This window comes from Dufourea novaeangliae, unplaced genomic scaffold (assembly GCF_001272555.1).
Source record: "Dufourea novaeangliae isolate 0120121106 unplaced genomic scaffold, ASM127255v1 scaffold124, whole genome shotgun sequence".
Taxonomy (NCBI): Eukaryota; Metazoa; Arthropoda; class Insecta; order Hymenoptera; family Halictidae; genus Dufourea; species Dufourea novaeangliae.
The window spans coordinates 4,660,319-4,681,008 of NW_015374010.1; the positions used below are offsets into that span (position 1 = coordinate 4,660,319).

Genomic DNA, 20,690 nt, shown 5'->3' on the forward strand with positions numbered 1-20,690 from the left:
GAGAGAGACCTGTACCAGCGACACGAGTGCTTGTGGAATAGTACGAGTGATGCGTACATTTTTCTAATTTAAAATATTTTTGTCTAATTTCAGATTTCTTAATATTTGTTTAACTGAACTGGATTTAATTTGTACTTGTCTAGGTCCAATTCTGTTTTTTTAATTCGCCCAACAAACCAATTGCAATGGCTGGCATTAGACGTAAACCTCTTTACACGACACATCAGCCATCTTGAACAATAAAAAAAGGTTAGACGACGAGGTCACTCTATAGTGTAAACCCTTTCCAGTTGAACGACTTCATGTCGACGAAATAGTTGGCCAATGTAAACGTCGGTTTATAGATAAATACACTCGCAATTGGAACCGATGCGAGTCCACGTCCGTCGGTGATTGGACTTTACGCTTAAAACGCTTGTCAACGGAAAACACAGTGCGATCTTGAAGAACTTAATGTAAAATATTGATCACATGTTGTCCCGACGTGTTCAGGAAAAACACCGAGTAATACACTCTGAAATTACGTTGTACGGTTCGAGCTGGTGAAGACGTTTGTGTTGACTCCTGAGTAGCAAGGTAGCTGACTCTGAGAAGTCGAGTATCCACAATGGACTCTCTCTTCCGCGATGGATTGTCGGAATGGTCTCTTTTCTCCGCACGAGAGAACTCATATTTGTCCGTGTCGAGCAATATTTGACGGTCGTAAAAGGATCGTAAATTATCACATACCCATGGAGATCTTCAGAGATCAAGTGTGTCTGTGTTACTGCACCCAGATGTGGTGGTTCACATGGGATACTGAGAGAGCAGGATTTGTGGAGTCATCAGGGTGTTGGACGGTTCGGGTCAGGTGGTGCACCAGGCTAGGATCACCTTCTTGAACGGTACGAAGATCGCTCGATCTGGATCGCTGAAACAGGAAAGATCATGGCTGATATAAGAAACTGATAATTAATGTTCTAGTGATAACTGAACTGTGCATTTTATGCATTTACAGCCTTATATTTCCATAAAATGAATGAATATCCTATAATAATTGCGGAGATAATAATTCTTTTGTAGTATCGTAAAAGTCGGTAATAAATTGCGTAAAACACGGAAATAAGTTCGATAACGCTCAGCCGTAGAGTTACACACGCGTGAGAAACTCTCCGAAAGCGGCCACAGCAGAAAATCGTGTTCTTGCTGCAAAGCGTACACACGGCGGTTACGGAGTCGACGGTGGGAAAAAAATTGATGACCGGTTAGAGATCAATGTTGCACCGGTGCTGCTCGTACTACGCTCGCCTTTCACGGAAGAATCGAACGAAGGCGGCCGTAAACACGTGCATTGTAACGGGCACCCGTTTGCATCAGCCATCGCTAGGCCATTTGCATTTTCCTCGCGATTCACGGTACAAAAGCATGTGAGCTTGAGTGTGTTTACCCCGCTTCGTTTCGAAACGTAATCGTGCTTGAAAGCTTTAACAAGACCAGTCACGCGAACAAAAAATTGTACTTTTTTTTCTGTAGATGAATATGGAAAAATGTAACGATGATCTTAGCGATGTTCAGATCGACGAACCAGACAATACCATATAAGGTGACCGTACCTAATATCGCCTAGCAAAAATTAAATCAATTGAATAATAATTGATATTTTTGCACGTTAATTTGTATCAAACTAAAGAGAAATTATTCACGTTTAATGTAGCATAAGTTAGAACCGTGGAAACTTACGCATTTCTAATTAGGGCTCAGAAAAGGTAGGTCATACGAAAATCGGGTTCTGAAAAAAAAGTATACCTAACATCGCCTTCAAGTCATTCCACGCGAAATCGAACACTTTTTGGAGTGACATTTCGGATTTTGTTGACGCTTGGATATGTTGTAGTCTTTAATGATATATAAACGTATCACTAAAGATTTTTGAACATTTTTTTAATTGTTAATTTTACAGCTGTTTCAAATATAATGTCAACGTTTTTTCAGTAAACCACATTACGAGAAAGGGCAGAAATATGGAACAGGAAACGAATCTGCATTCAGTGGAAAGATACAGAAACTTCAAGTCGGCGCTTCTGGGTCAATTACACCTTATCAACGATTCAAAACAATCGAGGGGCGGGGAAGCATTGGCGTTCGCCTCGGGCTGTGTTTCACCGCTGCTAGAGTTACACGTGAAGACCTAAACGCATAGGTGCCTTCTCGAGATCAAAATCTGAGGAGGTGCACTTTCAGGGACGACGATTCGTCACGCGAGCGTTCCGAGCCAAACTTGGAGCGATTTTCCAAGGCAACCCCCGCGAAACAAGGCTTCTCCGCGGTAATGTATGTGACAAGTCTTCGAGCCGTCGAACATGCACAGAGAACCTGGGAAACACACGCCTGTATCAGGTCTGCCATAGACGTAGCCGAGATCGAAAGTCCCGATTTTAGAGAATGGTTTCGCTAAATACGAACGGCTGGTAAACAAGATCGTTCGAAGGACAAGTAAATAAGAATACGATGTACACTTACAAAGAAAGTTACCCAGATTTTTAATTATTTTTTAAAAAAACGTGTATCCAGCCCCTTAAGGGGAATTTTTCCATTCAGAGTTGTCAATCTTAGACCGATTTATGAAATGAAAAATGGTTAGGTTATTATCGGTCAAGAGTTTTTACATTCTCTATACAGATTGTCCCAGAAGAGCGTTGGAACATTTTCATATAGATTAAGATCATCCATGCTTTTTTTTCTTCAGATGAATACAACAATTTAAATCGCGGCAACCATGAATACCATAATTTTCATACATAAATTAAGCTGTATTTTCCCTTATATTAAAGGAGCTTTAATATCTTGAGAAATGATACCGTAGAAGTCCTTTTCCCCAAGGCCTCATCACAGTCCCAGCATTTGCAGTATTACGATGGTTTCGTCATTAATTTGAAACTGATGTCGCTTCATCGCCCATCAGTTATCATAAAAATAATCATTTCATTCGATAGACTTACAACAATGTACTTAGTATCGTATTATTACGTTACCTGTAATTACATGGTGAGTGAACAGGCAAATTACGCGAGGAACTTTTCGTAATGGCATACTCGATGTGTCACGAAGAAACAATAATTAAGAAAATAGCTCGAAGTACTCGCGAGACGGATTATTACCTAATCTTTTATGCGAAATTGCATGCGCCCTCGTCGTGATTAAATACCTGAAATTGCCGGGAGATTTAAGGTTGACGTTTAAAACTTAATTTACCTGCTATTTAGCCGAATCGCTGGTAAAATAATCTGCAAATGTATCTTACACCTCCGTAAGGTAATATTGTTTGTTTCAACGAATCTATGAGTATGTGAATGAACTTTTATCTACAGGGTTTGACTAACCTGATAGGATAAACATTAAGATGTTGTTCGAAGGAAAAAAACAAAAACTTTTGTATTTTCCTTTGAAAGAATTGATTTCTGAATCTATGTTAATTATAAATATTTTACTCCTCGATGAGGAGTACTGTACCGTTACAAACCTAATTCCTGATCACTTAAGAGTTACTATCGCAGTTTTTTAACGTATAAGTAGAAAAGTTAATCAAATACAAAAGAATTGTTGTTATTCGAATAAATCTACGTTTTATCTTTACTTTGATATTAACAAAAGTGTAGAAATAGTAATATAATTAAACTATAATTTAACTTTTAAAGTAAGAAGTTAAAACCTTAGACCTTTTTCCATCACCCTGTATAAAAATACTGGAAATACATTCTGAATGGACGAAGCCATCTCACTACATATTCTGCACAAGTCGGCGGCCCCAGAGCTTAATTATGAATTTATTTCTATTCACTCGATACTATGTACTTCGTTGAAAGCCTATCTGGTAGCATGAATAAAAATAGCTCCGTACTTTTCGCTAGAAGCTGTTAGTTTAAATATACAATATAGTCGATACCACAGTTCCATACGTTCACTGTATGTATGGCGGTCAACGTGCAGGTTAGACCTGGAACGACCAACGACCACGGAACGATGGAGCCCCTCATTACTTATTCATCGTCCCGTCTAATGGTGAAACACTTTGGATAAAGAAGCTAAATGCGTTTCAACACTGTCGACACGACTTGAATGGGAAATCACGGTACCGGAAACAAGATGTAAAACACACTTATCGTTAAGCTCCAAGCGGTCATTGGTTCCACCGTCCCCTATAATTATACACACTCCATAATAGAGCTTTAATCGATCAGATATACTCGAAAGATACTTTTTTTTGTTCCATTGTTACCTCACAAATTGTTTAACCCTCGGACGGCGATGACTGGTTCCACTTTGACTAGGGAATACAATCCAGGTTTATCTGACATATCCAGGTTGATCAAAGTTTACTCTGACCATTACCATTGTCGATGTACCAAATTTTTCCAAAAAACAATCAGCCTCCTAACAAAGATTCTCGATTAACTCGTCTACCAGCAGGATCTCCATGAGATCTCAATCTCTCACAGATACCTAGGTAATTTTCGTTCATTCGGGTCAAATCAATAGCCCCATTTCCGAATCTACCAGATGCTACAACAAGATATTCCACGTCTGAAGAAAGGGAATGAATTAACGAGGGTATTTTACAATGTAAAACAATGGCTGTTTGAATGTAATACAGAGTTATCGAGCGGAGAGTTCACGGGGAACTTTGCATTCTTCCACGAAAGGCAGCCCCACATTTGAGGTCGTGCACACGGTGTGCAAATGCAGGTGCGCGCGCGCACGACACACGAGGCTCGAGACGAGAGTTTATCGCGGGGCGCGGAATTGCTTTTGTCACGCAGCAGCTCGTACCCGCGGCCCATTACCCTCGGAAACACGAGGCAATTACGAAATTAAATACCGTCGGCCAGGATTCGGAAAAGCCTCCTTCCATCTGCCGGCGGCGCCGATTTAATTGAGAACTTCGCAACCGGGGAAACCGCGACGATGCCCGCGGAAGGAACCCTTCCAAGATGCGGAACACCAAGCCGTAAACACTACAGTAAATCCTCGATGAGTGTTCGAAGGCTTCTCGGCACTGAACATTAAATATTTCATAAACTAATGGCCATATGTGACTGAAACAAATATCATTGGCTTCAGAATTCCAAGCTCTATCAATGTGCTAAACCTCATTAACACATTGTTGTCGGAACACGAATAAATCCGTTTTTTTTAGACTGGTGGTGGTTTGCGGGACACGTAAAAATCCGTTTTTCATTGTCTGCTGGTGGAAGTCGGGTCCTGTATTTATACTTATTATTCTTCATTGGATAATGCTGTATAATGTCAGTTTGTATTCAAAATTTTAATAAATTATATTGGTTAATCTAAAAGTTATAGCGATTTCTAAAAATGTCTAATTTCTTATGCGGCGGCTAAAATATCGCCCCATTCAAATTTTGTGAAGTACACTCGAAAAATTGTCTGTGAAGAACTCAAAAACTAAGATGTATCGGACATATGTTCATATGACATTTTTTACTTGTTTTGGCGTGTAGATTTACCCCCTGAAATATTGACATGTATTTATGAATCACCCTTACGTCTTACTAAATATAATAACCACTGTAATGATATTTCGCCCACAAAATTTATTAAAAATCAAATACTGAAAAACTAGCCCACCAAGCCCCGGGTTTCTACTATTCAAGAAAAGCATTATTTGAATTGCTCCAGTAGTAACGCAAATAATTAAGGTGATAAAACGGAACAATTAAATAGCCATTTGCTACCTGCTACTGATAGCTTTGAGTTTGAAAATTTCTGTACGCTAGAGAATGGACAGAATTTTCTGATAGACTGACTTTCTCAACAGTTTTAAAGAAACACATGAAAATAGGGAACTAAATATCGATTCCTTGAAGCCATTAAGTTCTGCTTTAAATACACTACGCCACTGTTATTTTCACTGCGGGTAATAATGCAGAGTCGCAACGCCCCGGCATTCTGTTAATGAGAACTGCTCGTTGCGAAAACGCGACGTCTGTTCGTTCGATAAAAAACCTCGTTATTGTTACAGCGAAGGCAGCCAAGTCCGCGACTCGACACGCGTACAAGACGCGTTTATAACGGCGGAATTCACCCAGTCATACGAAGATACAGTTGAATAATACTTAATGGAACAGTGACAGCTCTGCTTTAGCCATTGTATTGCTTACACACGTTTACATGCGCGAGTACAGTCTATATGTAGGGTGGTGGTGAAAAGAACATTTCCTACTGTTCCATACTGTAGAGAGTGAAACGCAAAGCATGACGAACAAACGTCTACCAAAGGTAGTTACAGATAGAATAAAATGGTAAATATTAAGTTGTTGTAATAATATATGCCGTTTATTAATGCGCGTCGTTTCAGCGATCTTAAAATCATTAAATGTAATTAAATTAAACTCGCCACTTGATTCAAATGAATTTTATCTTCGATTAACCCAATTACGTTCCTCAGACCCCACCTCACCAGTTAACCCTGTCACGGTGGAATTTTGTTTTAGAGAAGAATCTTTTATAAGTTACGCGATAAATGGGTATAGAAAGATAATTGACTGTTGAAGCGTTGCCCTAGATTACGTCTACACTTCATTACGTATAGATCTCTGGACTGTATGTAGCTACCAAACTAAAGCTCGTTACAATGTTGCAAGTTAGAGTAGGTTCAGAAACTATGTAACTGTGACCCACTTTCCGCTCTCAGTTCCTATGTTGCAGGTCTAGTCTCATTTCTTTGTGTCAGACATCGTATTCAAGGTAACATATTTAAGAGGACACCTAATGAGGGTAACGTAATTCAAGAAGCATCAATGGAACTTACCAGTCGAAAAATCTCCTGCCGCGAAAAGTACCATCGGAGGAGCCATTCAGGTAAGGTAACTCGACGCCGACATGCGCTTCCTCGCGACCTGGTACTGGTCCCACGTACCTGACTCGTCCTTGAAGAACTCTTCCCTCCGGCGATATAACCTTCACGAGATGATCCAGCTTAAGATCCCGTGGTATCTGCGAAAAATTATCGATGGAAATCGTGAGCATGGGATCCTATTCCATTCAAACCATAAAAGAATGTTATGTGTCCCACGTTAGTGTCGCCAAAAAATTTCAGGGCTTACCTTTAAATAAAATTGAACTGTATTTAACTATACATAACTGTCGTAAGTCAGCATTTGTTTATCTGCATTTTCCCATAGCTATGGAACTCACTTTGTATTTTTTAAATGAAACTACAACATTTTTAAAATATTTTTTTATTAGAGTAAGTCTTGACAACTATAAATATGTTAAAGAAAAACACACAAATAACGCATAGAAAGTCGATGGAAATTGTGCAACGTCGCGATATATCAAAGCATTCGCTTCAGAAATAATTGAACGCTCAAAGGTACAAAGGTACCGCGACGTTGCACAATTTCTATCGACTTTTTATAGGTTATTTGTGTTTTTTGTTTGTACCATATTTATAATCGTTGAATTTGTCATGATTCGTTCTAAAAATATTTAGATGGTACTACACTTTCGTTTAAAAAACAAAAAGTAACATCATATCTCCGAACAATTATGCGAATAAAAACTCTCCGATTTACGAAAGTTAAGCACCCATAAATACTATATGATTAAACTTTCGTGTAACACAATGTTTTGTAAAGTCAACAAGAAGTCCTGAAATTTCATGGAACACCCTGTGGAAAATCAAACATTACCCCATCGATGGGAAAATCAAACAAGACCCGGTCATCCGTTTTTGTGGCCTGTACTTCGAGGACAACGAAAGCATTAATGATGTAAGTCAGTAAACATGCTTTTCAGATATTTAGGGGTTTTGTCAGTGTATCCGGATAATTATAAGGTAATTCCACACCAAATCATTTATAAGGTAAATCCACACCAATTCCACACCATCACTTTTTTCCCTCAATGTCTGGGATTTGGTTCAAAGTAGGATATACTGTAATCCACGTGCGTGTGCGTGTGTATGTGGGGGGGGGGGGGGGGGGAAAGTCATAATTTTTTGAGTTTGGTATTTTGTTTCAGAAATACAGGACTTTCAATTTTTCGATTTTTGTCCATTTTCGTGAAAATGTACTACAAGTATGAATTTATATCTCCGAAACTATTTATCGTATTCGGTTGATTTCTGTTTTGTTTTAATCGAAAAGAATCAGCCTTCCCGAATACATTTTTTTCAAGTTCAAAAATAATTTTTGCAATACTGAAAATTATAAACAAATTCTGATTTTCACAATTTTTGCTCAAGAACGCTGTTTTAAAAATACAAAAAAATATTACCGTATCCGTTGAAGTGTTTTCAATGATAATTTATCATTTATAGTATAATTAATAATGAAATAATATAATTGTAATATTTCTGATTTTTTTATTTTTTATACTTACATTTTTTTTATTGTGATTCATTTTTATGATTTATTATCGATATCGTTTTTAGACCTCACTGAAATAATTTAGAGTTGGTTGCGGCACGGTCAGTTGATCGTCGTAGTGGAGGGCCCGGTTCTTCTACCTAAACCGCGGCGCACCGCTGTGGCGCTGTCTATAACACCTTACTGCGACGTTACTATGAACCGCACAACACCCTACTAGCTTATTTTATGGAAAACACCAACATATACGGTAGTATTTTTTTCAGATTTTTAAAATCAATCTTTAAAGACCCCTCTAGCCCAAATTTGCAAAATAAGAATTTGTTTATCATTTTCAGTATTGCAAAACTTATTTTTGTACTTAAAAAAAATTCATTCCGGGAGGCTAATTCTTCTCGATTAAAACAAAACAGAAATCAACCGAATACGACAAATAGTTTCAGAGATATAAATTCATAAGTGCTGTCCATTTTCACGAAAATGGACAAAAAATCGAAAAATTGAAAGTCCTGTGTCTCTGAAAGAAATTCCAAACTCAAAAAATGATATAATAACCCCCCCCCCTATTCATCGTGGACTACATCATATCCCATTTTGAATAAAATCCTAGGAATCATAGGAAAAAAAGGAACAATTTGACGTAAAATTACCTTATATTAATAGTGATATCGATATTGAACAATATCAACTCATATGGATACAATTTACTCAACACCCCATGTGAAGTTATTCATGTTAATACTATCCTATGATATTAACCCGTAACGGGACATTTAAAAATCTTGTGAAACTATAGAAATTCTTACAAAATTCGTTTGAACAACTTCCTCTGATTACGATGCAGAACTTAGTAAATTATGGACGGATCCACTTCAAACGCCACGTAACCGGTTAAGGGTTAAGTAAAATTTATTAAAAATTACCTTTCAAAATTAATACTTTCAATGGCTAAAATCCCACTGATGACAGGTAGTTAGATACTGATCGAGATTTACCTTTGGCAGGTACGGTCTGGCATCCTGCGGCGGGTGCCATTCACGGAAGAGATCGGGCTCAGAGTAGCGACGCGCTCGTCTTCGTCTAGCCGTTTGCTTGTTCCAGTAATCCGAATTTACGCCGCTACTGGAATCTGTCAGCATCGAGTCGATGCTACGTCGCAAATAATCCTCGGCCTCGTCGATCAACGACTCGGTCGAATCCCCGCTGTTATCACCGCCGACCATATCGGAGCGCAAATTCGGCAAACTTCCTCGGGTCATTGGACACTCTGCAACCAAATATCCACCGTGCTACTTCACAATTCTTTAGTTATACGGTTAGCGGCGACCTAAATTTCGCACACCCTAAGATTATGTGATTCTTGTTCGAAAACTAATATGGTAAAGTAAAATCGATCCGAGAATCGATTCTCGAACCGTTTGGGAACCAATGTAAAAACAAAAAGATAACAGTTCGAAAACCATTATGAAAACTAATACAGAAAATTTAGATTCCTTGTAGTAGTTATTTAGAAAGAAGATGTTTCATAATCGTTTCACGAACCAAAAATCGATATCCTAACCTATTTTCAAACCCCGTTTATAATACCCTGTCACATTTTACGCGGGAAGATCCGTGTCGTTATATCGAAATTATGACGCACAAACGACACGAAACGTTGAAAAAATAAGAAATCATGGAAACATACCTTGAAAGGTGACTTTCGACCGCGTTCGTTTCGGGACGTTCTTGGAAGTTTTCGTGGACGTCGTCGGTGGGTGTACATGGGTAGGCGATGAGGGCATGGAGGACCAGGTCGGTCTCGGTGTCGAAGTCGCCACCGGTACCCTCCACGTGTCGAACGACGCGGCTGTCGCCCTCCATGAATGCCTTCTCGATGGACCGCCGACGACTTCCAATCCAGGTGATGGAATTGAACTCAGGGAACCGCGATACCTCGACGAATAGAGATCAGTGGACAGACGGCATTCGCAGGGACTCGGAAGGCCTGTGCTGGGATTGCATCGGGGCCAGAAACCAGCCGACGAGCCCAAAGACTCGCGACGGTGCACGTCCGGCGTGCGGAGACCGCATCCTCGCGAGTTGAAGCAGGTCTGAAACAACAAAAAAACGATGATTTAAGAACTTGTTCGCCCGTTTAATTTCTTTCTTCGTGATTCTAACATTGACGATAAAATAACCTACATGTGTAAGATAAGCACTGAAAAGTACATCCTCGCAACACAACGATTCGTTTGGGAATGGCGGGAATGACCGGAATCGTGCCGATTTCGCTCAACGCCCTTCCAAAATCAGGCTGTGTCGGGCTACCTCGGGCCACATCGGGCCTTGTCGGTCTTCGCCGAAATCCGACCGTTCGCTAAACATTTCCTCGAAGAGATACATATACGTCGTTCCTTTCATCACAGTCAATGACTGATATATTTATTTATCTGTATACATCTGTTGTTCTTGGAGCGTGGAGTACATGATTTTTATACACATCTATGTAATACTAAATTTTCTTGCTAATGTGCAATGATTATTATGTAGATTGCGATTTATTGTAAAAACATGGATTTTAATGGACTGGTTCAAAGAATATGGAATGCCATAATTTTTTCGTACTATTATGGGTTCTATGTGACTAAATAACATGAATTGTAGCTAATATATAAAGTATTATAAAGACGTAAAAATCGAAAGTCTAATGATTGTTATGCAGCCGCGTTCGTTTGTAATTCATTGTTTTCAACGTATTGTATGCTAGATATACCTAAATAAAATTGAAAATATGGGTGGAAATATTGCTTGAATAATATGTTTTTTCAAAATGTCTATCGAGCTAAACTTTTTACCATTTAATAATCAAAATATGTGTATAATAACAAGTCTTGATATCAAGCTACAGTTTACAACATTAACTTACACTGCATATTTTATTTTTAATGTACGTAGGAACGTCTCTTCGATGATTTAATAAATATCCTGTATATTAGTTCTACGATAAACAATCGGCGTAGTGACTTTTCCTAAAGCGGGAAACATCATTACGTTACCGCGTGTACACTCAAATGATTCTTGCCGCTCGGTTCGTAGGTTGCCTGGCTATCATCGGCAAGAATTATTCGCTGTCGTGTGTATACGCAGAAAATGCGTCGAGGAAGGTCGAACGAATGGAGTTACATAATACGATTCATGTGTGCTCGTCATAATTCCATGGCCTTGTTGAAAAAATTAGGTAATTGTTGCCTTTGTTTCTATTATTTACTACTATTTTTTAATGTGTGAATAATTCTTTCACGTTTTTCTTTATAATTTTTATGCTTTGTTATTATTTTTTTGGGTTTTCTTCTGAATCTTTACACTCTACAGCCCCGAACGCTGCAATAAACGATCTTCTACTGTACTATTTTTACGCGGTATTTTTAAATTCTGAACGTTACTGAATTTACATCACATTTAAAAACATGTTCGTTCGCAGCGGGTGTGGACGCGGCGTAAATATCATTCGTTCTGTTCTGTTCTCGTATCAATTATCCTTTATGTAACCACGCGTAGGAATCGATTAAAAAGGCTTCCAATAAACTTTCCACTGCGAAATCAATATTGCGATGCTCCTCCGGTCCCGAAAAAGAGAAAAGGTATGGCCACGTGCATTCTTCTCGGTTTGGAACAAGAAGATTTTACTTTATAATTTAATGGAACGTAGTTTTCTTTACTCGACCACTCGACACATTGTTTCGTTCATCGGGCGATAATAAGAAACACAGAAAGATGACGTAACTTGAATTCTTTATTACATCCATCTTGCGTAAATACACAACACCTTAGACTACGGTTTGACTGGATGCGTATTCGGACTACAAACTCCTCTCGATTATCGTCTGCCTTGTTCTACACGATTATTGTCCAGGCATTATCCCCCCCCCCCCCACCCCTGTGTTGGGTATAATGCCTGGACAATAATCGATGAAACGATAATCGAGAGGAACCTGTATCTTCAATGGTTACGACACAGACTTCGTGTTTTACAATTCTCAAAAATTATGAGTGTACGAGGGAGAACGGTTTGCAGGTTCGTAATAAACGAATCAAACACACTATAATAATCGCATAGTGGAGATCGAATCGTCGAAAAAAAAAGTTCAAATATGTTGAACAGTGTTATTAGCTCTCGAAAAATGTCAACCTATATAAATCTATGACCATTCAAATCCCAGCAGGGATCCTACCTGTGCGTGTGGATCGTGGCATAGGTGATCGGCGCTCCTGGACAGCTCCGGCACCATGCTGGTGAAACTGATGTCCGAGAGCATCACACGTCTGGCCTCTCGCGTCTTGTCCGAGAGCCGTAGTCTTCCGGGCACACCAACCGGCAGAGCGAATTTACTTGGCAGCGTGGTGAACGTGTGGGCCACCTTGTGCGCTAGGTAGCTCTCCGAACGCCAATGGGCCGGAAGCGCGGAGATGTCCGTTTGGGCACCTGATTCCCGTCTTGCGCCACTGATTCTGTCCATCACAGGCCTCAATGGCGCCGTGCTCTTTCGACGATTTCCCGCCAGTGCTTCGCGATGGATGATCGGCCTGGAAAACGTCAACACAGTCGTTTATGTTTGGGCAGGACTATAGGATTACGTCAACGCCCAAATTTCTTTCGAAACTTTGTATAATCCTTTCGAAGCTGGAGTCACACTTGTGTAGTCTATCTGGAGGCAGCCATGGCGACATGGGAGAGTCATGATTTCCTAGAAGAAAATTCTTCTGCATTTCTCCATCCTAATTTCTGGATATAAAAAGAGCTGCTGAACTAGGCTCCGTGGGTTAGTCTTGAGCAAAGTCTACGCGAGTTTAGATCGAGTCAACGACATCAAGAACAGTTTGACAGAGAGAATTCGAACAAGATCGGGTACGAGTCCTCTTCACGCAAATATCAAACAGTACAGTATTTTAGTCTACCGTTAGGCATTTCCGTATCTCTCCATAGAACTGGCCCCAGCATTTTTCAGTGCGTCGATGCCAAGTAAGATAAAAATGATTTCAATGTAATATTAGAGCAAGCTAGGTCTCAGCTACTCGATAGTTGCACACACAGAACAATTGTAATGTCCTTTTATTATTTTGAACATATATTTATTATAAGATTCATTGTAAAATGGTGTGGATTCATTCAAACCTTAACACACAATTAGTGGTGACTTTTTTTTATGAAAAAATTCTGTATCTATATGTTTGCAAGTAAGTATATATAACCTACGGATATTTATAGAAACCCTTATCGTCATGGACTATTTTATACAAACCAGAAGCGAAGTACAAAATGTAAAACAAAGTGACCACTATTTTTATTAAAATTGTTTATTTTTTGTGTTTTTAACACGTGCAACAATGACGAATGGATAAAGATACATAGTCCAGTTGCAAGTACGCCCAAACTTTTAAGTTGCTGTGTAACCGTGTATACGGATATGCGTACGCACTAATGGACAGGAAACGTGATTAAAGTGTAGCTACATTTACGTATATACCACTCATTAAGAATGCTCACATCTGGTGGGTTGCAGAGTACTAAAAAAAAAGGAACTGGAAGTAAATGGAAACGTTTCATGGCTGTTAAGTACCAAGCGGCTAATTAAACCGCTTTCATACATGTATTAACGTGAGAAGTTTCTATCGAGTAATCAGACAACAGTTAATAATATTTTACTTTGTCAAAGTCTTAAAGTGGACGACTTTAAATCATTTCACATTCATACCAGAATCTCGCACAATCGCATAGTAAAATCAGTTGCCAAATCTAACGATTTTCCTTTACAAAATTTACTTATGAAATCTGTTAAAAAATTCTTCAAAAAATCTGAAAAATTCTGGAATACTTATCAAAGTCCTCGCGTGCATTATACAGTCGTTCGTTAAGTCAAGTGTAGAAAACTTCTTTCAGTGTGGTCGTCAACGACCCACATCGTTTACGGAGGGTTAAATAGAAATGACATGCCGACTCTTCTTCGTCGGTTAACAGGTTAAAAGCACTCGGCGGCAGAAGGTTCACGCGCGCGTGTGAACGTAAACGTAGAAAATCAATAGCCTCTATCCGTAGTCCGGTAGTAAAAAGTGGTGGTTACCTGTAAGCGGTTGGCGGCGCAGCGAGAGTGTTCCTCCTGACCGCGTGTCTGGTAGGGTGTTCAGATTCCTCGACGACGCCGCACTTGCTGATATCGGTCTCGACCAGGACCGAGCACTGGGACCACATTTTGTTCAATCTAGTACTGGAGCTCTCGTCGAACCGGTCGACGCTCTCCTCGCGATCGATGCTCGAGCTTTGCGACGAGACAGCCTCGTCGACGGAGCTGTTCTTCTCGCCGTTGCAGACCAACGACTCGCCCTCCGTGGACTTGGTGTACTTCAGTAGAACCGGTTGCCCGGTGACGGCGGGCTGGGGCCAAGACTCGGTCTCGGTGATCGACACAAGATCCTCTTGGAGGCCAAGATCACGGCAGGTCTCGTCTGTGGTGAATATCAGCTCGATGTCGTCGAGCTCCTCGGACTCGTTCTCGGATTGATCGTTGGTCTTCGGCTGTTCAACCGACTGATTCTGTCGTTGATGTCGCTGTACCATCTGGGCGTCGGGATTATTATCGCTGAACACCGAATTATCGCCGTCCGAGACCGATTTCAAGCTTAAATCCTCCAAGTCCTTGTCAGGCACTTCCAAACGGTCGCCTAGTACCTCGATTGTCTCCTCCTCCACGGTGTCCATGGACGATCTATCGATCGAGACAGAGAACGCCTCGTTCGTACCGGTTCTGTCCTCCAAACCGACCACCTCGGATATTCGAGTCTGAACGTTGGTGTCCTTAGACATCGCGAAGTTTGGATGATCGGAGGATGATTCTGATGGATCCTCTGATGATTTATCGGTAGCTGGTGGCTGGGAATCGGGGATCTCGACGGTGGTGTTATCCACGCCGCTGTGGACGATCGGTTCGGATGATTCCGACACCTCGTCCGTGACGACTTTGTCCCTCGACGCGTCCATGAGCACGCCCGTTTCCTCTGACAGACTGATACCGTTCGCGGGGTGAGAATGACAACGGGAATCCAACCGCCTTGTGTTGTACATGCTACACGTGGTTATTAATAGGTGCATCGAGGAACTGTCCGCGTTCCTTTTAATTAACGCGACGCCTATGAAGCTTTGCCATTATACTGTGTGCAGTCGTGGGCAGCGAATTACGAAGCAACCATCTGCGGGTTTGTTTATGTATCTCTGTGTGTGTGTGTGTGTGTGTGTGTGTGTGTGTGTGTGTGTGTGTGTGTGTGTGTGTGTGTGTATGTGTGTGTGTGTATTGTGACGGAATTCTCGACGATTGTTCATCTGCTGAGACTTATCTATGATTCGCCGCGACTGTAATCGTTATCGTGAAAATGAAATTTGGTTATACAGGTTGTTTGAAAGTATGTGGGTGGTAATTTTGGCGATATTGTATAGATAAATTTTCGCATGGGCACTATTTGCGTGGTGTATTTTAAAGATAATTGTTCGAACAAAATGTTTCCTTATTTGGTTAACCCTCATCCGGTCAAGATAAGTCCAATGGACTGATACTAATATATTTTGTATATGTAACTCATTTAATCCTCGTTGTAGCCTAATAAATAAGTTATCGAAAAGTTATGAGTAATGTTACAAATTTATCCTAAAAATAAATTATACTATTTATTAAAATCACGTGATATACTCATATTCCATTAGCCTCCGACTGTCCATCTACGTTACGTAAATAGATTGCTCGGATAAGGGTGAACAATTATTTTGAAATGTATGTTATGGTATTTTATTTGAACCAGCAGATGGTCTTTTAAATTATTTCGTTATTTCCTTCCAAATTAAATTCTCCTTTACCTTAATTTGTCTTAGGTCAATGATTTATAAAATAACCTGGCAAATAATTTTTTGATCAGAAACAGATGATGAGGTGGAAAATATACGGACCTCCCTGTATATTGTAGTATAATCTGTACACAGCTCTCCAACCCCGAAAGACAAAGAAATAATTGACTATCGATGTTATTTGAAAATATAAATAAAGAATATTTGCATTCTCTTAAAAAAAAAGCAAGATAGGAAATCCTTAAATTCCAAAGAAACTAATAAATGTAAATTTATCTATCGATTATAATATTACTCAAATAATATTAAGTAAGGTCATGAAACCAAGGAAATCAAAAATTCGACACAACATCTATTCGAAAAATCAATCGAATAACAGCGTTCTTTGAAAAACGCCTTGGCCCACAGTGATTCTATTTTTATAGAATAATTAAGCACAATGAATCGCCTCTCGTCGCAGAATACGGGGGATTTCTACGAACACAGCAAAGGAGGAATGGAATTGATGCGTCATAAAAGACGAGCGAAAGCCGCGGACAAGCTCTTTAATTGCTCACAGAGACACTTTTCGGGACTCACTCTTTGATGTCCTCTACTGCGAGTGGTAAAAGACGCGCCTGGGGCGGCGGGCTAGTCGCAGCATCACTAGAAAACTCACTGTTCCTGCTCAGGATCTTTCGCCTGAGGACGTGATTCTCGAGAGCGAGCCTTTCGACGACGTCAGCGTAGCTCTCGCCAGAAAAATCACCGACGCTCTCTTTAAGACGCCGCAGCTCTTCGCGCGATGAGTCCAGCGCGGTTCGTAGCGATATCACAGTCTGGAAACAAATACAAGAACATTACAGTAATGTCTCGATGAGTGTGACGTACTCGGGTCCGCTTCGGAGCATTCGTAGCAAAGCGGAAAGGTTTTCTGCCCCTTATAAGTTTGTTTTTTGCACGAAGCCGAGCCTCTGCTTAGTTTCTGTTTAACCTTGTGTTGTGTCGCATTCATCGAGGGATTTCCGTATATCGCTGTTAATTGAAGAAACTAACAAGGGATCAGGCCTGAATTAACATTTTTGGGACCAGGAGCCTTCAAACTTTCGAGGGCCTCCTTGGTTGAAAAGCGACGGGGAGAAGAGGGGGGGGGGAGTGATAAAACATACGATAAAATACATAAATCTTCAAAAGATAATAGAATGGTTAAGGGAAGTAAATAGGCAAGTAAGGGAAAAGAAGGTTAAGGGCGTAGTTCTCATAAGGGTGGGTTAAAGAGAATAAAAGAAAAGGGTGTGGAGGAGAATGGGTATGCGTGTTGGTGTGGAAGGATGAATGAAAAACTCTGAAACCAGGTTCCTTTTCAATGCTGGTCAGGCTGAAAATAAATACGACGACGCAGGATGTTTATTTTGTTCGTGCCTTTATTCTAAGGACCATAACTGGTGAACAGTGTGTTCAATGCACCAAATGCTACAGATGTGTCTATGAATCATGCGGTACTACTGATGCTGCCTTTATATGCCCAAATTGTCTTAAAAAGGCAGAAAAATAAATGACTTTAATTTTGAGTTTTAATTTTAGCAAGGTTTCATATTGTGAGCAGTTTTTTAAAACTGTTAAGTTTGTACTCCGTTATATTTTCCCTATTTTAATGACAAACAATAGTAATTTATGAAACTACTGTTATTTTTAAATATGTAGAAGTGAATGACAAATATAGTAGCATAAAGACTTTTAAGTTTTTCCCTTTCTATTGGCCAATATTTAATTAAATATAAATGGAGTTCGGTGCCATTACTCTACTCTTTTGCCCGCTTACCAGAGAATTATTCTAGCAAACATGTTGCAGTTTGTAGGTTCAGTGAAACGACAGTTTTTTTTAAGTGTGATAAGAAACGCTGTTTTCATCATAATTAAGTGTTTAAAGGAAGTATTATAGGTATAATAGCTGGAATATAAATAGTTTGCTTTGCGTCGTGAAGAGTACTGAAACTCTCGAACAAAAGTTTCATATTTCTTAAGAACAAGCGATACATTCCCCTTTAATCCGATCAATCTTGAACGTACCTATAGGGAACAAGCATCAAACTACTCAAGGTCAAGATATCACGGGGGTAAAGAGAACGAAGAAGAATGAATAGCACCGATGGAGATGAAATCGATGGACTCGGGTGTGTAGAACCACCTGCTCCGTTTTGCCCCGATACCCGTGTTATCCAATTAACTGCTCACACGGAAAAATTAAACGGAGTGTCGCTAACGTTGTTTAACCAAGTTAACTTCATTTTTGCCTTTTCAGGCAGATACACGGTAATAAGGTTACATTATAATATTACAGGTCGGACCGAGAATACAGATCGATGAAACGAAAATGATCAATGGAGACCGTAAATCTAAATGCAATTGTACGAGCTTTCGCATTTCCGGAACTAGCTAAGATCGTGGGGTTTAATATGCGCATCGAACAATTTTATCTTATTATTTAAACATAAATTTTTAATTATTGTTAGTATTTGGAGACAACCGTTAAGAAAAAAAATACTTTCAAAGTTTCGGAGTTAGGACTTAAAAGAATATTTGTTTGTTTTCAGGGTGAATTTTCTTTATATTATGGTGAATTTGTATTCTTTGGACCAATGAGACGCACGTAGATTGATTAACGAAATTTTGTTGAAAAATTAGAGTTAGAGCAGTTAAGAACTAGGGCGACGAAATGGAGCTCGATTCAATGAATCAGACCTGGTGCAAGGCTCTCACGACGTCCAGACCGGGGATTCCCGGGGATGGCAGGGTAAGCTGGAGCCCCTGATGATGAGACTGTCGACCAGCTTCAGCTTCCATGCCTCCTCCTCCCCGCCCGATGTTTCCAACGAGTCCTTATCGCTGCCACAGGTCATGCCGAAACCTCTTTTTCCACGTCCGTTCGGTCACTCTGACCACGATTTTCTCCAATTCCAAATCGATCGTCGTTTGTCCCTATTCATCCGCGCACTCACGGCTCACGATCAATTACTCCGGCGAACTTTCAATCTTCCGAAGCGACACAGCTGAACGTTAACGGACACGATGGACCACTGTTGCGTAAAATCCTTAATTCCATAGAAACGATTGTCAGATTGCTGTTTCTCCCTTTCTCTTGCCACTTCCTGAACGCGAAATTCTATGGGAATGGTACTGATACACTTGACCCTTTAACTGGGTAGTGTCTACATAGACAAAATCCACACACGCACAACGTATGATCTTCCGTCTGTTTCACTGTATGAGTAAACGAGATAGAGCCCGCACGACGCCCAGCACTAATCAAACATATGCTGCAAGCGTATCGATGTATCCAACACTATTAATGCAAAATGAAAATTTCCTGATTTCTGAGTGTGTATTCATAAAGTCTTGTCAACAGATTAACGAGGTTTTACTGATGAAAACGAGCCCAAACGCGACATTCTTCGAACCAATTTTAATGATACATAACGTTCGATCATTTCACAGTGATTCGAATAACGTATAATTACAAATATTTCTAATGACGTCGTTCTTGGTCTCATTTTCATTGAGAGGGCACGAACAATCTATCGTCAACACTATCGTCGAGATACGATGAAACGTATAAAAATTTAGGCTTTTATTGGCGGATGGTTTATTTTGTAACCTGATATTTTGTCAGATTCTCGACGTGAAGCTTGGAAGTACGAACAAGGATCGCTGTGTAATTGGTTTGGTTTCGTACTTAGTCAACCGTAACATCGTGCAAGGATTCTGTCAAGTCTACAGACGGTCTCCCCAGTTACAGTGTTAAACGCGGTGTTATAAATAAAGCCGAAAATGTCAGGGATAGTTAATACGCGTGACGTGTTACCCAGTTACGTTGTTTTTCGGACGAAATCGGGGAAGTTGTGTGCTCCTTGAAATGTCAACTTTATCAATGGCGCGAAAGACGAACTGCACGATCAGATTGTTCGTTTTCGTTGTCTTTGTTTGAATAGAAAAAAATTAGCAACATGGAATAACGCTATTGAACAGATTTTCGTATCGATACGCGTAGATATTAACCAGTCGTCAATTTTCTGCGCGTTACATTTGACTGGTACATATGTACTGGCTCATGATTTCTTCGATACGTAAATGTGGATTTCAAAATTGGTTGTAACGTAAAAAAGAAAAGATTCTCTTTTGAATGAGTTGGGTAAATGTAATTTTGATGAGTGCAACTTCAAATATGTCAAAAATACGCGTACTTCGATCAAGGATAAATATTATATCATTCTATACTGTGTAAATGAAAAACAAGGCATAAGATGTTAGTAAGTGTAAGACTGAGTAAACCGAATAAAAGTCAAAAGAGTTTGAAGGAAGTTGCGCCGGAATGGTTTTTATGGAATAAACAATAATTCAATATGAAACTCTATTGAAACTTAGTTTGCACGTCAATCTTGAAATTTACATAGGGATCATTGTAAGAATCAAGCTGC

The 20,690-nt window shown here is 39.9% G+C and overlaps 1 protein-coding gene across 1 annotated transcript; it reads right to left on the reverse strand.

Moving 5' to 3' along the window:
* Positions 1-427: 427 nt before the first annotated feature.
* LOC107188436 lies at positions 428-19,059 on the reverse strand. The gene is made up of 8 exons (XM_015576730.1): positions 18,958-19,059; positions 16,816-17,054; positions 14,468-15,406; positions 12,581-12,932; positions 10,054-10,459; positions 9,362-9,633; positions 6,806-6,990; positions 428-910 (listed from the first exon to the last, which is right to left on the reverse strand). The coding sequence occupies exons 1-8, from the start codon at positions 19,057-19,059 to the stop codon at positions 847-849; spliced, it is 2,559 nt and encodes an 852-aa protein (XP_015432216.1). The 3' UTR covers positions 428-846.
* Positions 19,060-20,690: the final 1,631 nt, after the last annotated feature.